Consider the following 23,464-nt stretch of genomic DNA (forward strand, 5'->3'; position numbering starts at 1 on the left):
TGTACGATTTCGCAAATTCGAAAATCCTGACGATTGAGTCACTATATTTATTATTTCGTTCAAAATCGAGACGCTCCCATAACATAGTAATTACACATTGATAACGCATATGATTTACGAATGAGTGCACTTTTAATTATATCACCAATAATTAATATAATATGTGACTTCGAAGTGGCACTGTGCCGTGGACGCGGTTTTATAGATTTTTATATTTGTAAGTATTGCATATTGTAATAATGTGCTTTTGTTTATAAGTGTTGAGCCTTGGCGTAGATATATTAATTTGTTATTTTTGATTTGTTACTGATCATTGTTATTATTAAAAAATATGCATATTAAATTAATCTTTTTTGTATACTTTTCATGAGCAGATGTTTTAAATTTAAATTGTTAAAAACTAATAAGTCAAAAATATTGAGCTCGTGTAATATCTTCTATACATTCGGTTACTATACGTAAGACACTAAGACATACATTTTTGATGAGATTTGTATTTTTTATTCCCCAAAAAATATAATTCTATTTTGGCCATATGTTATAGAAATTATAGAACTATTAGTATTCTAAACTATTTTAGTTTTCAATAAAATAAAAATGTACATTTTTATAGTTTTGAACTTTTAAGCATATTAGGAAGATGACTAATAATATAAACATAGATGCTATTATAGGTACTATTAGGTAGTATTACACACTAAAGGCACGTTACTTTGTTATATTTTTGTAGGTATAATTGGTAGGCAACGCAATTATATTATAATTAATTTCATATTAAACAAATCGTTTAACAATTAGTAATATTATATTTTTACTGAATTACATATTTACATCCGGTATAATTGTATATGACATATATGACTAATTATATATCATAAGATGTATTATATTACTTATTATAGAGTATATATAAAACAATTAAGGCAACATCTTATGGAGTATAACATTTTGACACCGTGACAAGGTAAATTATACACATTTTGACATAGATATCTATTATTATTTGCATCTCATTTGGTAATATCGTTGTTTTCTTATAATTTGTATTAAATAGTAGGATAATATTTTTTTTTTCAATTCATGAAATGGGATACCATATACGTTAGCCTATACACTATTATACACTTTGTGAAGTAGCAATAACTCATATTATGTTATTCAAAATATCAATTTTCGTTTAACTAAAATACCATAGGCATATAGGTAGACTAAATTAACCCTTCACGACTCTCACTAAATTTTTTCAACAATATGAAATAAATATTAATATTTATGAAATTCTTATTTCTTACTTGTTAGGTTATCATTGACACATCACATGTTTAAATATTATGATAATTAAGTAATTATATCATTAATAAAGTGACTTTAAAAACTATACAATTTATGTGTACGTAATTTATTTGATTTAGTCAATGAACAGATATATAGTTTTGGTAATTTAGTACAACTTAACGTAAAACGTATTGATATATAATTGTATTTTAATATCATTTACACCATCGGCTATAATCATAAATTAATGTTTTTGCAGAAGGATTCCCGTATTACTCACGCCCGGGGATCGTGCTGGACGATCCAGAATTCAAACCCCACATCGGAGGCCAGAGACGTCCTATTCAAGTGCAGGTACCCAGTAAAGGTGACGTGTTCGACATAATGGTGTCCGCCATACAAGGGCCGGGTGACAAGCCAGCACTGCTCAGTCGTAAGCTCATATTCGTATATTATTATAATGAAACTTGTGAAACTATATATACAACCATAGGCGCCAAGTACATGGGTGCTCGGGTGCTTGAGCACCCATTGAAAATATTTATAGGTATAGGTAGTTAGAGGGGAAAAGCCCCTCACGATTACTTGACATTGGTATCAGCACCCAATAGATTTTTGAAAACCTGGCGCCTATGTATACAACCACTCATCAGGCAATCTAATATTTCCGGAACTGTACATTTTATGCACTAGCTATTAGCCTGGTTTCATAATCAATTATTAAATATTTAATGAATCAATACGGAGCCAATGGTTTCTTAAACATTATTAAATGGCCCATGATTAGTCTATTAAATTTATCAGTTTTTATGCGACCTGACTAAAACTCACAAAATTATACGAAGTATAGAAAAATGTACATAGATATTGTAATGTAAAACAAATATTGTCATAACTTTATTATATTTACAAAGCAGTAACAAATAATACGTGTGAAAGCACTTAATTGACACAACTCAAGTGATTGTGTATTTGTGTATCACTATTATTTATTAAGCATATAGAATATAGATACAACATGACGTCCAATAACAGTGCGCCAGATTTACAATATCAACATACTAAAATATTAGAGTTAGTCATCGACTCATCGTTTCGATCAACATTTATCTATTACTGTCAACACTCATCTGATCTATATGCTAAGACTTATCTGCTTTTTTTATGCTCCGTATTGTGATTTTATGAATTTTAATATTTTATTTCGACAATTTAGTTGGTACCTAGCGCAATCAGTTCTTGCAATATATTTCATAGATTTAGTCAGAAGAAAGTCTTTACTACTATTATTTAAATTTATATGTTTCTCGGATTTTTTTTTTAGCTGACGAAATATCCCCGTCGGGTGTCGGAAAAGGAGAAGTGTCCGTGATAACGTCGGCAGAACCGAACCAGCAGTTCGTATCCATCGACGGTAAACGCACGTACATCAACTTGTTCGGTTCAGCGGAACCAACTGCGGTGGCGCCTCAGTCCATAAAGCCGACCAGCGCTGCTTCCGGGTGAGTGTAATAATTAGTAATTACTATATTATATTCATAATATATTGTTCTTAATTACATTTTTTACACCATCATTGAATTTACTAAATAACCACATACCACACTGCCGCTGCAAAGTAAAATTCTGTACTTTCTCTAAATTCTGACATTATGCATTTGCATATATTTCATTCAAAATGTAAATAAAATAAATATGAATCAAAACATATTTGTTCCATGATGTAGAATTATGTATTTGTTACTACTTGGTGATCCCGGAAACCTCAAAAGTTGTAGAAGCCATATTCACAAATTAGATGGAAGTTATTTTCCCATTGATTTTTGTTTTGGTTAGGTTTAGGTAAAATTAGTCATATACATACTTCATGCACTATAAAATTATTCCATTCCTAAATTGAATATTTTAAATTAAAAAACTACTTACTTTTTTCATTTATAAATATTAAAAAGTTAATTAGAAAATAATTAAAAATTATGTTTTTTTTAACTTTTTAAAGTGCATATATTATTCAAGTTTTTTAGCACATAAACCACCGAATCCCGATGACCTGGTTATTATTAAATGTATGATTTATACGTGGGTATACTAGCCGTTGGTAAACAGGCTGTAAAATGAATATTTTCATTACTTCTAGATTAAACGCATCAACCTTTTAACGGAATGTTAGTTATTGAATAATTAGTAAATTAGTAATAACTGTATGTAGGTAAATCATACATAATACACTTGTTGTTATGTACGTGGACCACAATTATAAATAGATAAACGTGTAAAGTTATGTACTTATCGTATAAGTTAATAACGCGCATGCGGACAAATGTAATGATTGTTTTTAATTTATTTCCTGGTATAATGATAGTCGGGATACTTTCTCTCAAGACGGTCTGAAAATAATTTCCAAGGTCTTTAAAAAGTATTCCGAACCAAACTTGTAGTCTACTGTACCAAATATCTCATCGCGTTGGCGCGATAAAATATTATAATAATATGTAGTTATTATTAACGATATATCAAATATATAATATAATATATTCTATAATTGCGTATTTATACTGTCTACAAACGTAAATAGGGCAGAGAAGGGGACCTATATGAGCCCTAACGATGGTTTATTGAATTGGGTTCATAATTATATCTTACAAAGTTAAAAAAAACAACTTATTATTTTATGGATTTAAATTGTTACTATAAATTACAATGTACGATACAATATGTTTATTTGTATCCATTATATTGATATATTATATAAATATATGGATTATTGACATATGGAAAAACTTCAAATATCTGTCATTCAATTTTAATGCTTCAACTTTTGTCATACGTCAATGTGATTCATCATAATTTTATCGAGTATATATATATAATTTAACTACAAAATTACTTAAATTAACATTTAAAAATTGTATAGGGTCACGTAATTCGAAACACATCAATAATATAATATTGTCATTATAAATAGCGTATAATCTAGCTTATATATTATCGAACATGCAATTATAATTAGGGTTCGTGACTTTATGCATTTAAAATCAATTATATATGCACATAAATGAACTGATAAAAGAATATGCGTAATGGACAAAATTTGTAGTGTAATATTTGCATTATAAAAGAAATTTAAATATAATATAATTAAGGACTCATTACTAACAAAATTTATGACAAAAACATTATTACACTAAACTAAAATAATATAAATATTAATAGTAGTGAAAAAAAGAAATCTTGGTTTCTCATTTTTTCAAAAGATATTATAATTAGGTCAAAATTATTTTTATATAACTTAACCTTATAGGAGTTTAGTTATTATATCAAGTCATAGGTATCCAAGTTTACTGGTGAAACCTGCGCATTATTTTTTTCTCCGCAGATAATATGATTGATATTCTTAGCATATCAAAATTCAAATTTTTGTTGAATATTTTTCCATCTCCAAATAAGCATTTTATTTTCTTTTTTTATTATGACTAATAATATTTGGAATTATATCTTAATGTTTGTTATCTTGTGTTCCATTCAGATCATTTTCGGTCAGTCAAGTGCTACAGCCACACGGCGCATCCAATCCGCAGGGATCAGCGCCGCCGTCGCCGCCAAGCGGTGGCAAACCGTCAGCGCCAGCCTGGAAACGGCCTACACATCCGCCAGTGAGGATCGACACTTGCATCGTGGGCGACGATACGACGTGCGATGCGGCGCAGCATGAGAGGTGCCGCACCGAGCTCGGCGTGTCCTCGTGCCTCTGCAGGCCCGGATACAGCAGACGAAAGCACCGGGACCCGTGTCACAGTGAGTATTTAATGTTGGTTTTTCAATATTCAATTAAATTATTATCTATTTATAGGTATGATCAGATTTTATAAAATTAATTGATGTAACGTAATATTATAATACTCGTCTCTGTGAAACGAGTCCGTACAACATTTTTAATTTATAAAGTAATAATATATAATATCGTAGATCAGAAGATCTGACAATGTCACTGTAAAATGTTGCAGTATAAAATACATATATGTCGGTATATGTGTGCATTATAATAATAAAAATGGATGGTAACCGTATGATTCGTTTAAAATGAGATTGTCCCTTTTTTAAGCTTCATGTCTGTTTGATCTGACACATTCTTAAAACGACGCTTTTTCTATTGTTTTTTTAAAAAATAGTCCCATTTAAATCCCATTAAAAAATATTTGCCTAAAAGAAAAAACGTTTTTACATTTTTATATTGACAATGATATTAATCTGAGACATTTCGTATTGCACAGTGTATAATAATAAACGAATCCGTACGATCATCAACAATTCTAATAATATACCTCGTCTAACAGAAATCGGGCTCTTATCTCTAAAATATCTTTAAAATCAAAAATTACCAAACATTTTTTAGATTTTTTATAAAAACTAAACCAAAATTTTTTTATTCTATATTTTTCTTCATAAAAATAATATGGTCACTGCAGGTTCATATGATTAAAAAAACCTGTTATATATACCTGTTTTAATAATGTCATTATTGTTGTATTTGTGAATACCTACTTTTATTCAAAAATTTTTTCAGGAATCGTATCCATCGTTTTTTCGCTACGCGTTGATCGGTTATATGACAATAAGATCACGTGGACAGAAAAGTATAAGGATTCCGAGACCCAAGAGTACCAACAACTTGAACACGAAGCAGTTAGAGCGGTAAGGATGTAGACACTTGTTGCATTATATTATATGTACTTCATATTTTTAGTTTTTAGAAAAATGATTGTCTAATACCGACAAGTATAGAATAGATAGTATTATTCATTGTTATTCGGTTAAGTATATACCGTATCGGCGTATCGTAAGTAGTTTTCTAAGACAATCGTAAACGTTTCTAGTTTATGATCTATTAAAATTAAAGGATCAGCAGTGGCGTGATGCGTGTCAATAATAAACACCGATTAAAAATAAATAATAATAGATTATTGTCCATTTTGCGGAGGAAACGGAAAATTGATTTATGTCTTTCGATATTTTTCTCGGGTTTTTTGTTTTTTCCTTTTGTACAAATGGTCTCCAATATTAATAGTTACACCCCGAAATCTCACTTTTGGAACTATAATAGTACACTATATAGTATTAATAAAATATATTAATATAGGTAGTATAATTTATTTTGTTCATTAAAGTTGATATTTAAAAAAAAAAGTCACCCCAATCAGACATTTTCTGACACGTTTTATACTCGCGTAGTATCTACTTGATAAGTAACAAGCAATAACATAAATGTGAAACGTTTATCTCGCAGATCGATTCGGCGTTTTCGATGACACCGTTTTCGGATACGTTCGTCGGCGTCAAGATCAACAACGTGTACATGTCCAAGACGACACCTGGCATGCCGGTCATGGTTAATGCTACGGTGCAGTTGACGGAGAACGCAGAACACTTGCGGTCGACCGTCAAGCAAGACGTGCAAAAACAACTGACGGGCGCGTTGCAGAGGCGAAACAACAACGTGGGCACCAGCGGCCTGTGGGTGGATTCGCCGGCCGGCGCAATATCTCAACTTCACGGTATAACGCCATCATTACTTACTATTATTTAAAAATATACATGTACTTACTATAATGTGCAGTAAACCTAGCTACAATATGTAAAAGCATCATGCGTGTTGGACTATATTACATTTTTCTATTTGATTTGTTTATAGATCTTGACGAGTGTAACAGCCCGGAACTGAACGACTGCCATCCGTTGGGCAAATGCACGAACGTGTTCGGCACGTTCCAATGCGCGTGCCCGGACGGTTACAGGGATCCGTGGATTGGAAATGCTCAGCGCAGTGGTCGGACTTGCGAGACTTGCGACCCGGGCCAGTGTAACCTCCGGGGAGAATGCTTCTTCCAGGCAGGACAGCCGGTGTGCAAGTAAGTACCTACCATACAATCACGGTTTACGTACTTTCCTTGAAAAAAATTTTGTATTTTTTTTGTTTCGCAATCGACAAAATTATGTTTTACACCAATTGCCTAAAAATAGTATTATTATAAAATATTATAATAGTATAATAAGATTATACAGATACTGTCTAAGTCCTCCGAACATTTTGTACTTCTTACATATCCTCGTGGCCTTGTCATCCCCAAAACGTAAGTTGCAAATGTGAAAAATTACAGCGCTATTATTTCTTGCAATACCTAGCAATAACAATACTATAAACAAATAATGTTATACGAATGGTCGTCGTCTACACAATCAATTAATTACGAAATTTGATCATTTTTGTGGGGAATGACATTTTTATACATTTTATCTTTACCTCCGCCCCAAAATAAAAAATAAAATAAAAATATAATTGTGTATGTATTATAAGCACATTTCAATAAAACCATTGTATGATATGTATATACATCTATGCAAATCTATAAATGTATAATATGCATTCATTCAGAGAATAAATAATCACGTGGTACATGATAATATATAGTTTACATTATACAACGTTTTTGATATGGTTTCGTCATTCATTGATACAACATTATAAAATATATCTGCAGTGCAATAATTTTAATGTTGAAGTTATATACTATATTATATATATAATTTTTATATTACTTATTAGTTTTAATAAGTACATAAATGTAGTCGTGATAGATATTAGGATACGGTATCCAAAACCTCGCCACCGTAATTATATTATGCCACAGTAACACAACAATACGATGGGTACTTATTGTTCTTGTACAAATTCGGTTCGCGTGCAGCAACGTCATTTAAAATAAGTAATACGCACCACGCGGAAGTCGGAACTACCATTTTACACAGTTGTAGATCATAAAAGGCGATAAGGCGGCAAGGAACAGGACGAAATCGTCGACGAATCGCCGTCACGACAATAAAATGCGCGATTGCGGTAGGAACGACAAAAATTTGTAGGTCAGTGTGCACTAGACGTTGTTATAATCATGGTCGGTGATGTATAATAATATACATAAACATTATATGATTCTGTTCACATGAAAACCGCACGCCGACGTCAATTATAGACGCCCACGTTAATCCATAGGTATATAACATCCTTACGATTGCCGGTTAGTTGCACGAGTGCACAGTGTGTGTGTATGGTTAACGGTACATCGAATATAATATTACTATGTCGTATTAAAAATTTGTTTGTATCAATATACTTATACATTTTTTTTAGCTACTTTATATTAATAACTACATATTATTATATTATTTGTCTGAAGAAAATACGCTGTTTTAAAATTGTTTTCATTGAATAACTCCGTGTGAATTTTTACATAGATTTTTTCATAACTACTCTGAATTCAATACCATTTTACTAAAAATAATATCGATGACAATCTGCGAACAAAGACACGTGTGGCGTGCAGGACTAAATACTATTGTACAATATATAATATATACGCGTTGATAAATATAAGGGAAGGCTAAAAAACGATTTGTTCGCAATTTCATGGGTGTCTAGAATACGCAGATAGAATATAAAGAAATGTTTTAAATAATTTTATTGTTATAGTTTTTACTGCGTATTGTACTACACTACACAATTGCAGCGCGCAAGCATACACACCTAGCTTTTATGATGTATGTAGAAGTAGTTCTCGTTTAATTTCATTCCATTTATAATATAGGCAGAGTTTAGAAATTTTAATTAAACGGACCACGGACGTTAATGTCTTTCAAAACTCAAATCCAATTATATCACTGTTCCTATCAGCATTAATACATGTTAAAAAATCACATTGTAATTGCAGGGGATTTGGAGTATCGCAGGGTATATTTTGGTGGCCCTAATTTTTCCTGTACTATATTAACCCTGCCTCAATTTTTTTTTATTGGTATAGCTAAAATAAAATTAATATACTATAGTAATTATTGAAAACTATGAAGGCCTCGAAAAAAATTTTTTTGACAAAACTACATTATATGCAACGTATTTGGGTGAAGGAGTAGGTTTTGAAATTTCACATCCACGATTAGGTGTGTTGCCGAAACAATAAAAGCATATAAAAACGTAAAAAGGTCACATTCTTTTTTCTTATATTGTCCACGGTCACTTATTGACAGTTTTATGAAAATTAAACTATTTTTACATTTTTTTTAAAGTGTAGGCTAACTAGGCTGGTTGTGAGACCGAAACCGAATGGCAATGGTCGAGATTTATTATTATTTTAATTTTTATCTATACCATTAATGCTTGTCTTCCGTCGCAGGTGTTCGGGATCGTTTTACGGATCGCAGTGCGAGATCGACGGCGAAGTACTGAGTGTGGCAGTCGGCTCTTCCATTGCCGCCATATCCATCATCGTGCTGACGCTGGTGTGTCTGTGCGCGTGGAGTCGCCGTTGGAACAAGGAGCAGAAAGTAGGCTCGCCCGTGTTCGGGTACATGCCGACCGGCGGCAGCACTGTGAAAACGCCCGTGATCGGCGGCCCCCCGTACCAGGTGTCCATCGAGGACCGCATGAGATGGGCCCAGATCGCCGACGCCATGGCGCACGCCAACCACTATGCCGTAAGTGTTATATAATACAGTACAACCATAATATAATGCCTCTGCCCGCATTACCCGTTGGTAATCATTTTTGTCAATATTGGTATTTTCGTACAGTTATTCTAACGCACTTCAGCCACTATGTGTGCGATCAAATTAAAAAATATTAAAAATTCATAGCTCATGCATTATTAACGTCCCAACCACGATTATAACAAATAATAAGGGCACTCGTTGGCGATTTATACGGCGGGAATGGTCGTGGTCAAATAATATCCAAATTATATTATACAACGACGTGTTTAGTGATCTAAATGTACCTATATTGAATTCAGTTGAAAATATTTTTTGTCGAATTTAGCGTATAGTAAGATGAAAACCGTTCGGTCGCAATGTATCATCGTGTATCATCGGCGATAGAAAACCGGATATTATAATTACAGACGATTGTTGCGTACGATAAATTATTACCGCGATAAAATCGCGGTCGTCTTATGGCGCGCGCAAAATGAATTCTGTCTGCGTTCCTTATTCCTTCCAATAATAATAACTCTCGTGTCCACGTACATAATCCGTCAATTGGTTTTTAGCCCGAACCGGTAAACGGCACCATGCGGTCGAACATGTTTGGTTACGCGGGCGCACCGATGCCGCTGCCCAGGCTTCGGCCGCCGGGCACGAGCACGATTTCGCATGCATTCCGCACGCCGGAGTCGAGCACCAGCGAAGAAGAGGACCGGACTGATCTGCTGGGCCGCAGCTTTCAGACCTCGTCCAGACCGAAAAGCCGATCTTCCTTGGCCGTGAGTATAATAAGTATATTAATATATTCTATGTCCAACACGTGCAAAATATATAACATATACTATGACGATGCATTCATGATCATCTGAAGAGGAGTACTTTAATCGGTCGCGGGGACTCGGGGGACTAGAGATAGAAGTGTTTTTTCTATAGCAAAGCCGAGCAGGGGAACGGATTTCGCGTATAATGCTATACCCAGCTTAAATTATACCCCGTTATAACATTTAAACTGTTATTATAATTGTGACCATTCAGTTATATACCAAAAATATGACGGACGGGACCATAACGTAGGTCGTGGGACCCGACCTTCTGGGATAAATATCACCGAATCACGAACTGAAACTCAAAAAGTCATGGTTTTATTTTAGTATATACACTATTTTAGCATTATGTTAAGGAAATATTAATAACAGTAATAAAATAAAATTCCTTATAACAAAATAATCAGTTGGTAAATCTAATTTTGTTTATTTAAAAACTAACAAAATAAAAAACAAATTATAAATTATTTTTTTGTGTTTCAAAAAATATAAATTCAATCTTGGTACACACTCTGCAGTTCATAAAGGCTTAACATTAACATTCTTGGTAGGGAAGTAGTTTGAATTTCCTCTCCCACCAAAATATAACTTTTTATCTGTCCTATGTGCAGGTGATTATTTTGAAAGAAAACTCATTCTTTTGAAACGTTAGCTTTTTGAAAAATTCAAAATATACGTGGTACATAATATTCGAAGATTCAAACCATATGAGTGTTTTGATAAGTTTATCAGACTGAGACAACGAATAATGAAATTAGTGAAATTGTTGAAATTGTATAGGGTACCTAATTCAGCAAAATACATTTATTTGTAAACCGTCTAGAATAATTTCCAGTTTTCACAACATATCGAGAAATAATTTAAGTGTACCTACACAGTACACACAAATACACAATTATTATATTATAAAATAGTTTTTTTCAATTACAGTATTCATTGTACTTATAAACGTATAAAAAACCGATGACAAATTGACAACCATATGTCTATATGCAACAATACCTCGTTGCGTTCTAGTTCTTCGCAAAGTATTGTTTGTTTGCTTTTCATAAACGTTGTTTATAATATAGCTATGTGAAAAAAAACTCTTATTCAACGAAATTGTTTTAAAAAATATTTATTCTCAAAGTATTTTATTCGCAAAAAAATCAATAAATTCGTTAATTTAATTAACGTAGTTTAATTAAGTGTAGCTACCTGTTAAAAAAAATTAAAAAATGTATTTCAATTGACGTAAAAAAATCGACTAGTCATCGGTATAATGACATTGGACATATGTTCTACGTTAAAGTTAATTAAAGCATAATGGTATAACCGCATCATCTACACTGATTTTTTTCTTTAAATATTTTAATAACTATTGACGGTTATAGGAACTGGCTGTTATTTTTCAGATTGGTGGTAGAACACTGTTATTATTTGTATTTCATAACTGTATAATATATAAAACGGTAACCTGTCCGATATGTGCACATAATATACCTAATATCTAACGTATTAAATATAGAAATAGCCTTATCAATTCCATACAGATGAATCTCCTAAAAGATCTTAACGTCATAAATGATATTTTTATATAGGTACGATCTGTATTAAATACTAAAATACGTGCTAATCTATTTATTTTCGTGTCATTGGTATTATTTTAGAAGCCTACACCCATACTCCCTCAAGTCTCTGTTATAGATCTTAAACCCTTTCCAGATTTACTGTCAGGATTCAAAAGATCCGCTGCCTATGAACTACGGTCTATATATATATATACACACGTGTAAATAAAGTCAGAAGAAAAAACATTTATGAAAACAAAATGTTTTAGTTGTTTAAAAAAAGTTTACTATTTATTAATAGTAACATCAAACAAAATGGAATATATTAAAAGAGTATTATATTACTACTGGTAATAACCTCCAACTTCTTTTCCTTTATTAAATTAGTACATGTATACTTACGAGTAGTTCATATAATTGGTGAGACATGCATACAGTCATTTTACTATCTACAATATGAAAATATTGACTAAGAAAATAATAGTAAATATAATAAAATTAAAGGTACATTAAAGGTAACGAATTGTTGATAACGACGAACTTATAAATACTTTATTGTAGTTATTTAATATATAATATAATTTTAATGTACTTAATTTTTTTTTTACTAAATAAATAAATAACATTCTTCAAACGTAGTATATTTTGTCCTTTATTCTTTCCCCCGAACTTTTTACCCTAAGTCTTTTATTTGTTCGACGGTCGCCTTAGATCTTTTTTATATTATTTTTAATACTAATTGTTTTTTTTTCTCGTTTTTTTCCATACAGAATCAGAGCGGAATTTACTACGACGTGGATTACGAACAACAGCAGGGCGAAATGACGTTCTCGCCCGGTTGCATTCCGCTGAGCACGTACACCATTGGCAGCCGCTCAAACTACTACCGATGATGACGATGACGATGATGACGAAAACCTTGCGATACAGTATAGATGATGAATATCGCACGTGTACTGTATATGTGTTATTATTATTATTATTATCATCGTTTAAGCGACACAGACTGAGGACATAAAACGCTTTACACGTAACCCAATAAAATAATAATTATATATACCTACACTGTTATTGCTGTACACCCTACACACACACACATATATATATATAAATATAATATTATATATATGCCATTGATGAAAAAAAACCAAACATGTAATAATAATTTATGTTAATTATAAATATATTTTTATGTTAAATTTTTATACATGTATTAGTATAAAAATAAGCGTCCGAGCCGTATATTATTATAAAATAGTTATGACTTATGTTTTTATAATTAATACAACGATATTATAGTACCTACATAGGTAATAATAATTTATTGTAACGTAACTATATGGACTTGTCGCACTTTGTGCATTCGGCGTGATGTCACTGACCGGTTGACTTGGTGATATCACCCCGAGAGCGGCTGAAGACAATATCACTATTAAATTACTATTATTATAATATTATGTATAATACCTGTAATATCAACGACGTTATATGATAAAATAATATGTAATATTTGTGTGCGTTAAATGCATATGTATTCGCAGATCGGTAAATATTTTTAAACATAGAATCGTTGTATATAATATATTATAATACTTATATTATTAATAATGTATATGTATATACTCGTAAAATAATAAACGCGAAAAAATGTCCAAAAGATCTATACATATTATATGGACACTGTCGATCTATTTAATATAATTTCATATATTATATTATACACCTAGATTATTGTTATATAATATTTACGCTAAAAAAAAATCGCGATTCTCTAGCACATTAACGTAGCAATGTTATGTATAGTATCGTCCGTTGATCGGAGTCTTGATATATATATTAACGTTTATCGATAGACGAGTGCCATATAAACGTTTGCACACATTCGAAATAACAACATTATAATATTATATTATAAGCATACAAGTTTCCTCAATATTATTATAGCTTTATTTTTATATTGTATACAATTATTGATTATTATACTGAAAAAATTCAGCTTTTGGATTTTCTTCTCTTCGTTTTTTCTTATTTTTACACCATCAGTTAGCACGTTTTACAATACCCATATAAGACCGTGATCAAATGTAGAAAAAAAAAATTTCAACAATCTCTAAACCTAAACTGTACATATTATATTATTTATTATAATTTTTTTTTAATTTTATTATTATTGTATAAGGCTCTATAAGTGTCAACTCGAATCATATAACAAGCTGTATTATTAGCTAATTATATAGTTATTTATATAATAGTATAATTATAAATTGTATACGTGTTATGTAGTTTAAAAAATATATGTGTTTGTATATTCTATAATGTTCATTTAACACGTTTTATTCATAAAAATGCGATAATGATGAGTGAATAAATAGCCTGGACACATACAAGTCGTAATAAAGTAACGAAGAATGTATCATTATTAATGATCAAATACTAAAATAATATGTTCTACTAAGAATATAGTCGTGCTCACAAAGTTAAACTTGGTAACTCACTAGTTTTATTCTTTATCCGGACCTGGGATTCATCCTTGACCATTTATATCAATACGAGTATTATAATTTGATCTAAAAATATGAAGTCTGTGTCAAATTCTCAAAGACCCTTATTGACTTACAACGGAACAACGGTTGAATTGAAAAATATACACTAACATTTAATTGTTAGAATTTAGTAAAATATTTAAATCTGATGGCTGGAATTTAAACATTTTACTATATTGTTGGTGACTCATGAGATACAAAAATAAACAATGTTTTAGTGCATCGATATTAATGATTATTATCGATGCACTAAAATATGAAAATGGCATTCGACTAAACAGATAATTAAACTTTAAAATAACATATTAATTATTTGAAATTATAACTTTAAAATACATACTGTATACATAATAGATATATATATAGGTAATTACGATTTTTAAAACTCAGAATTAGATAAATGTGTTTTATATTATACTATACCAGCTATACCTAACTATATCAAATTATAATAGAGTATACATAAATATACCTCGTTTCCGTTATCGTAGTAATATTTTATATTACCAGACGTCGACTCTTCGGGTGTCGAATTTTACGTTATCACTTTGTCAGCTGACCCAGCGCATGAGTCACGATAAAAATATTATTTATTATTTATTATTATTATTGTCTTATATATATATATAGATATCTATCTCTATCCATCCACACACCTAAATGACATGTTATAATATCCAATTTGTTCGTTGATAAATTATTAGAATATTCTTAACGGGTATGTGTTATACACAAGTGCTTTAAAAAAAAAAAAATCATTTGAGTTAAATGAGTTTCTGTGTTTATTAATGAAATTTCTTTTAAAGGGTATTACACGAGATCCGGTTAATCGTGGTACAAGTCCCTAGTTTCTGGTCTGATTATCTACTGTATGTGCTTATGCTATTCTATGTTTATTGATAACAAAATATACGATCTATGGTACAATTTAATACGAAATATTCTATTTTCATTTGTTCTTTCACATATTATATTAACGCGTTTCATTTTTGGAATCAAATAATATTCGTTTCGTCCTGTCTACTGTATTTATAACAACTTGCAATTCTTCGTTGGGATGATACAACCTTACACTCGTGTGGCTTTCTGATTTTGGAGCTAGTACATTATTATTTAATGTTTTAATCTAATAATGCGTCATGTCGAACTAGTGATAGCCGAGAAACATTCAATGATACGAGACTGATGCGTCGATAACTATATTGTTATAATTTATAATACCTATAGATACGAAAAGACAACTGACATAAGCAATGGAAACGTTGCCGCCTGAGGTGTGTAGATGACATATTAATATATTTATATATATAATGTATTAGGTATTATAGGTATACTATGCAAGTTCTATATAAGTTGCTATATCGACTAGACGTAAGGATATATTTAATCCCCCCCCATGGTATCGATTTGATATCCGAATACAGATTATTATGAACATATATTATTATTGTTTATTATAAATAATATAATTGATAATAATGAACAGTAGGTAGAGGTATCCAATGTACCTATTTATTTATATATATCCATTATATTATTATATATAAGATCGAATGCCAGACTTCCGTTCACGCGTGGATTTTACAGATAATCACGGAAATCCTGGAATACTTGCCGTTTGACGATCGGCGCCGGATGGCCCTGGTCAACAGGACGTTCCGGTACGCGTCCCTGCACCCGGCGCTGTCGCAACGAGAGCTGTTCGTGTACACCGCTCCGGTGCAGCGGCTGCGGGTGGACGACCGGCGGCGGCGGTTCGAAGACTTTAAAAAAGCGTTGCGCGAGCCTCGGAGGAAACGGCTGTGCCTGAAGTTCTGCGGCACGAACCGCGCGGACATCGGTAGGGTATTCGGCGGCGGCGCCGGTTGGCCGCCGTCCGTAGTGTCGCTGCACCTGGACGGCCAGAGCTGTCTGGCCGACTCGTTCCTGGACGCGATCACCGGCTGCTGCGTCGGTCTGCAGGAGCTGCGTCTCGAGAACATCGGCCGGCTGTGCGTGGCCGACAAGCCCCGACGACCGATGCTCGCGCTGCGCAGCGTGCGCTTGCACCGGGTGGGCGTGTCGGACGGGTGTTTCGACGTCTTGATGGGTTGCGCCCCGAACGCCGCGGACGTGGGCATCGATAACTGTCAGACGTACGAGTGGCTGGACCCCGTGGACGCGGCCGTCGCCAGGATTTCCAACGCCGGGCTGTCGGACGCCAAAATTGTCGGTTACCTGCAGGGCACCGCGGCCCGCACCGTGGACAGCCTTCGGTTGAAACAGTGCTGTCACGTGTTCGGCGCGATACGGTCCCGGGTCCTTCGGCTCAAGTCGCTGCTGTTGAGCCAGGACAAACCGTACCTGTACACGTGCCGGACGATCGACTACGAACAACTCGGATCGGCATTGGCACTGCAGGTGAGTTGTAGCGCACGGGGGACCGCGGTAGATCATTATGAAAATGTCACGCCGTTTTTACGACTTTTTTTTTGTGAGATATATGTGATAGTTCTAATATATAACATGGTCGTTTCGTATTTTCATCCAGAAAAATAAAAATTTGTTACAGTGTAATAAGTAATAACGTATAGCATTTAAAAGATATCCCCTCCATTAAATGTATAATAATAATAATATACCAGGTGATGGTGACATTGTTATTGTTTTTATAAAATATATTCTAGTATAGTAATAATTCACGAGGTGGTGAATCCTCAAGAAGTATAATTTTAACTCCTCGCCTTTTTTTTTTTTTTATCAAATCGGATATTACTTATGGTCTTGATAAGTTTTAATTCGTTTATTGACTATAGTATACTTATGTATATCTATATTCTGTATAATATAGTTATGCAGTTATGCTTAACTTTAAAACATAAACCACAGCTTTAAAGTCTTATTCGTAACAACATAATAATACGATATTATAAAGCACTTAAAAATAACATTAAATTATTCAAATAGGTGTTTATTACATTTTGATATAAGACGTTTTATAATATCATAGAAAATCGATCACGCATAGGTGTCGCTGCAGTGGTTGGAGATCAATCACCTCCCGGCACGTGTACTCGCGGCCATTTCCGGGCTACACGGTCTCCGGCACTTGACGTTGAACTTGACGATCAGTCGCGATGACGCGGAATGTCTGCGAAAATTTGCCGAGTCGTTGCGCGAAATGAAGCGTATCAGGACGTTGGCCGTAAACCGAGCGACCGTCGCGAAATCATCGACGGACGAAGGACACGACGTGCTACTCCGGACGTTCGCGATACCGGAATGCGCGTACCAATCACTGACGTCTTTAGACTGTTCGTTAGACGGCGGTTTGTGCGTGCTGCGCGCCGGCAAACAGTTGTCCAGCTTGCGGATTCGAAACGGCGACGTGCTGACGGCCGGCGGTTTGCGGCTGTTGTTCGATAATCTCGTTGGCTTGAGACGTCTGTGGATCGACAACTGCATCTGGCTGGACGACGACGTCATATCCGCGTTGCCGGTGTCGAATCTCAAAGGTATACGCCTATAATATGCAAATAAATCATATTGTACACAGTAACGGTTGAGCGAGGCCGGATCGATTATAACCCATCATCATGGGTTCTATAATATATTATATAAATAACGTGTATACATAATATGAACGTGTTCGCGGGCATATCCATGTAGCGACACCGAGTCGATCGTCATCAGGCCGCTACTTCGGGATGTCCTGAGAATGTAGTGGACAATCAGTGGCGTCTCTAGACCCTTTTATATGATGGGGCGAACTTCATACATTACATATATTATCTATATAGCTATAGTATACACACAAATTTAGTATAGGTAGTAATATAAATTACGAAAATTTGAAGGAAATAAGGCCATGAGTGGGGTGACTGTTCCATTCGCTTCACCTCCCCCCCTCCCCCGAGGACGCTTCTGGGGCAAACAAGATAAAGTCATCTGCAGCATGCCAAATGGATATTCCCGTATATAGAGTTATATGCCAGCGTCCCAGGAGTTACGGAATTACGAGTAAAGGAGCGTACACGAAAAATCTCTTTTTATTTCCCATTTTTTATATGTTCAACCGAATGCCAACGGTTTATCCTACCATAATTGATAATTTTCTTGCTAACAGATTTCCTTTTAGATATTAACAGTAAAAGATTATTTTTATTACATTTTCAGGGTTGGTTTCTCTAAAAATATTCAACGCAAATCTGACATACCGATGTTTGCCATACATTAGACTTTTGCATTTAAACGTCTTGACCATCGACAATGTGTCATTAGGACCGTGCGTTTCATTGGTAATATAATAATATATGTATTACTATTATAGTTTTAATATATTTAATGTATGTTGGTAAAACATTATTAATAATAATAATAATAATAATAATAATAGAACAAAATAAAACACGAACGAATGTCTTAATGAAAATTATAATATATTATTATATATTACAGACTATAAAAGTATAGCAACTAAACGTTTTTAGAATTGCCTAGATATCGCCTCCGTGACTCTGTCTTCTTTATAAAATGTACGTTCAAAAATCGAGAGCCTTCACTAGCTCATGTGTATAACGTCTATTTTATACTGCGTATTGTCAATATTGACAAATATCTTGATAATATCTTTGTATATATGTATTAACAATAAGGTTCTCGATCATTAAAGTGTATATTATAATAATTATTATATTGTTTATACCAATGATAGGCGACTAATGTAGTGTTACAACTTACAACTTACAATAGTTTATATGTATATTTTTTTGACGATTTAAAATTATTTCTTTTATAATTCCTAATATTATAAATATATTATATTAATTGGTTATATTACTAATAGCCAATAGTTTATGGTATAAATTTGTTGTATACTTTAGGTTGAGTAGTTGTAGACCTTTTCGTTGCATTAATTGGTTAAAGACTGTCACGGAAAAATTATATGAAATATGAATAATAATTATAATTATTTATATACCTATATACTTTTATACAAAAATATTGTAATATAACTTAATTTTCGAATATTTGTCAATGGTCCTAATTTTTTAGAAAAATTATGAAAAATTATCCAAATGATAATATTTTTAAACGTCATGTTATTATTTTTTCATAGTTTATAATCGTTTTCAAACATATGTACTTATTATTGTTATAATTATTTATAATCATTTTTAATCATTTTAATACTTATTGCACCATAATCATTTTTATGATTAATATTTACTAATTTTAAAACGTTAATACAAATAGAGTAGGTAATTTACTTATTTCTAATACATTTTTCATTTGATAGGTAATCAATTATTCAGATTAATTTATTTGACGTCTTGACGATTTAATTCAATATACAAATATACAACCAATTTTTGAATTTTATACCAATAATTAATTTTAGGTACTCCCAGAATTAAATAATAATGGCGAGTTACCAACAATAGCTCGGTGTGCTAGATTATACTTTAGTAGATTAAGTAACAAACTTTGTTCTAACAATCTAACGCATTTCAGACTAGTAAAAGTTCTAAAAATTAGTAGCTCGGTATTTATCCTATATTATTTCATTTGAAATTTGAAATAATATTATTGAATTTAAAACTTTTTTTTTTTTTGAATGAAATATTATATGTAGATATCTGTTTATATTGCTATATTACCTAATTGTAATTATTCATATTTTATTTTTTGTTGCAGAACGATTTGTCTGATTTCGATTATTGTTTAAAAACATTTAGTTGTTTTGTTCCTGCTTTAACACAACTCGAATTACAACTGTATTGTAATCAATCGATTTTTAAAAAGTTACGTTTCGAAACACTATTTTACAACGATAAAAAAATTGCGTTTAAATCTTACTTTAGAATATTGAAAAAACTGGTACTACTGTATAGATACACTTAACCATAGACTTAGTTTGTAATGTTTATAGGTTTATACAGTTAGGTAACTGATCCCATAATTTGATTTTTACAAGTTGAAACCCAAAGATTTATATTTTAATTTTCTAAGATATAAGTACATAAATACATAATGCATTATCTACATTTTTTCACATATAATATAATTTGTGTAATTACTGATTATTATATTATAGTTAATGCATAGAAACAAACAAGGCTGCACAAGTTAACGATTTTTTTAACTCTCTGAGTTAAGTTATTTTAAAAATAATTAAGTTAAATTAAGTTAAAAGTCACTCATATTTTTTTCGTTAACTTGTTAAGTTAAAAGTTAACTTAAATAAAAAAGTATCTTAACTTAGTTTAAAGTCAAAAGTTTCTAATTTGCAAAAATAAAAAATTTCAGACACATAATATTGTTTATCAGATAGGCAATTTTTCTTTACGCTCAAGAAAATTATCAGGAAAATTTAAAATGATATATAAAAGTACCAACTAGCTATCGAAAAACCTAATTTTCTAAAATAAATCCTAAAATTTTGAACTATTCTTGCATTATTCTTCAGACACAAATTAACTTAATTTATAGATAGTTTTGCATAAAATTAACTTGAAGTTAACAAATGAATCTTAAAAAAAGTAACGAGTTAATTAATTTAACGTTTTAACTTTTAATTTGTTAATGCCCAGGCTTGGATACAAATGCTTGTTGTTATTTAACTGTTAACTATAATTTACTTTTATAAATATATTTAGTCATAGATATGGCCGATATGGATAGGTATAATACAATATAATATTGTGATATTATAATATTACTATTATTACTCTACACTCTACAGTCTACGGCAGGTATAATATAATATTATTATGATCATTAATTAGTCATTTATTATTTCAAATGTTTCAATAATATTATTTCCTTCTTAAATACATATTTTTTCTTTATAAACAGTTAAAATTATGGGGGGGTTGCATGCTCTAGTATTACTCCACGTCTCCACCAAAACACTGTCACTGAGTTGGTAAGTTATTGTTTTGAGGATGAAGTAAATTTTAATTCAATGATTAATCACTGTATATTAAAATATTGTTGTTAGTTGATAATGATGAAAGCTTCTTGGAGATGTTCATACAAGACTCGAGAATGAAATTAGAATTTCTTAAATAGGTAGGTACCCTTTTGGTTAAGAAAATTCAAATTATTATCATACTTACATTAATATTTAATACACATACCCATCTTAACTAAAATAGTGTTGATATTATTAATTGTTATACTTGTTACCAAGTTGTTATATTTAGATGCATGGGCGTAGGTAAGGAGAGGGTTTTGGGTGTTCAAACATCCTCCGAAATTATATAAAACAATTGTATTATTTAATACATACAAATAAATTATTCATAATCTTATAATATTAATATAGATTTAGACAAAAACCGCCTCCGAAAATATGTCCTACCTACGCCCCTGTTTAGATGGTTTGTGTCGATGCACATTACAAATTACAGAGCCTAACTTAGGAAATATGGGCTTGGGACAACATAATTTTAGGAGCCTTTAATATTTTTTAAATGTAATTAAAAAAATACAGTGAACCTTAAAATAATATAATTGCATTAGTGAACAAAAATTTTAATTACAGAACATAAATTAATTTTTAATAGGTATCTACTTGTATAATATTTAAATACAACTATTTGAACTATTTACTATCTATAGATAGTTTAGATTGTTATAATAATGTCAGTACAAATGAAAAATATTAATTAATGTTTATTGATATACAACAAATAAATGTGTAACAAAAGCAATAATATCATGAAATTGCACAGTGCCACTTAAATATTTAATCATTAAGCCTGTGGCTGTATCCCCCTCCCAAAGTTGGACTCTGACAAATTGATTGATATAAAAATCCTTATGTATGATCAGTATTTTTTACTGGTGGATGGTAATTAACAAAGTGAGATGGAAGCCCATCGCTCATAATGACTCGAAAATGACTTCTAATGATTAACATTGATTCTTTAAAAAACTTGCTTATTTGTGTGTTTGATTTGGTGTGATTTCCCAATTTATTATTTATAGCTTTTCTGTTAAAAGTATGGACTATGGAGTCAATGAGGTAAACAAGTGAATAAGTAATATTAATTTCCAGTTGAGATTCTAGAAACATGGAATTCATAATTGTCCTATTCTTTATAACACTTGTCGGTAAGAAAAACCTTTTAATCAAGATTCAGCACGCTGAATCATATTCTTTGATTGTCTTAAAAACGGTATGGGATAAAAATAATAAATATAATTTATTTATAAAAGTATATTTGTTACAAGTATACCTAAAATATTTAATGAACCAAGTAACTCTTTCTTCATAAATGTAACCAATTCAAGGGGAATAATTAAAGCAATATTGGTATTGATTAAATACAATGTATAATTTGTATGGATTTGTAGATTACTAGATACAGCACTGAGCACATAGACATATAATAATAATATAATTAGTTTATTTTAATATTCCGTTCTTGTAATATAATTTACAAAATGAAGGAAATTTGTATTAATTCATTCATTTAGGTTTTTAATTTTTTATTATGTATTAATAAATTCTTTTTCATACATAACATCAACTAATTTTTTATTTAATTCTAGACTTCACAATTATCAATATTATTTTAAGTTATATTTAAATAATTAATATTAATATTAGCGTTGATGTATTTATAATCAATGATATCAGTTAATATTATTAATAGATTCTTGAATTTATTTCCATTTCTACCATAATAATACAATATAATACTTTAAGTATGTAACAAAACAGTATTAAGTAACTCACTGCAGTTAACAAATCTTAGAA

The 23,464-nt window shown here is 31.5% G+C and overlaps 2 protein-coding genes across 2 annotated transcripts in view; both read left to right on the forward strand.

Moving 5' to 3' along the window:
* Positions 1 to 14,662, forward strand: part of LOC132928469 (protein piccolo) — a 38,063-nt gene extending 23,401 nt beyond the window's left edge. Inside the window, exons 3-11 of the mRNA XM_060993159.1 lie at positions 1,535 to 1,708; positions 2,600 to 2,777; positions 4,802 to 5,070; positions 5,840 to 5,967; positions 6,560 to 6,827; positions 6,965 to 7,181; positions 9,495 to 9,795; positions 10,365 to 10,577; positions 12,943 to 14,662. Coding sequence (XP_060849142.1) covers positions 1,535 to 1,708; positions 2,600 to 2,777; positions 4,802 to 5,070; positions 5,840 to 5,967; positions 6,560 to 6,827; positions 6,965 to 7,181; positions 9,495 to 9,795; positions 10,365 to 10,577; positions 12,943 to 13,065 — 1,871 coding nt within the window. The 3' untranslated portion in view covers positions 13,066 to 14,662. The remainder of the gene's footprint in view (positions 1 to 1,534; positions 1,709 to 2,599; positions 2,778 to 4,801; positions 5,071 to 5,839; positions 5,968 to 6,559; positions 6,828 to 6,964; positions 7,182 to 9,494; positions 9,796 to 10,364; positions 10,578 to 12,942) is intronic.
* A 3,018-nt stretch (positions 14,663 to 17,680) lies between these two features.
* On the forward strand, positions 17,681 to 20,678 carry LOC132930846 (uncharacterized). The gene is made up of 3 exons (XM_060996927.1): positions 17,681 to 18,209; positions 18,871 to 18,992; positions 20,392 to 20,678. Exons 1-3 carry the CDS (start codon positions 17,876 to 17,878, stop codon positions 20,596 to 20,598), a joined length of 663 nt encoding a protein of 220 aa, XP_060852910.1. The 5' UTR covers positions 17,681 to 17,875; the 3' UTR covers positions 20,599 to 20,678.
* Positions 20,679 to 23,464: the final 2,786 nt, after the last annotated feature.

This window comes from Rhopalosiphum padi, chromosome 4 (genome assembly GCF_020882245.1).
Source record: "Rhopalosiphum padi isolate XX-2018 chromosome 4, ASM2088224v1, whole genome shotgun sequence".
NCBI lineage: Eukaryota > Metazoa > Arthropoda > Insecta > Hemiptera > Aphididae > Rhopalosiphum > Rhopalosiphum padi.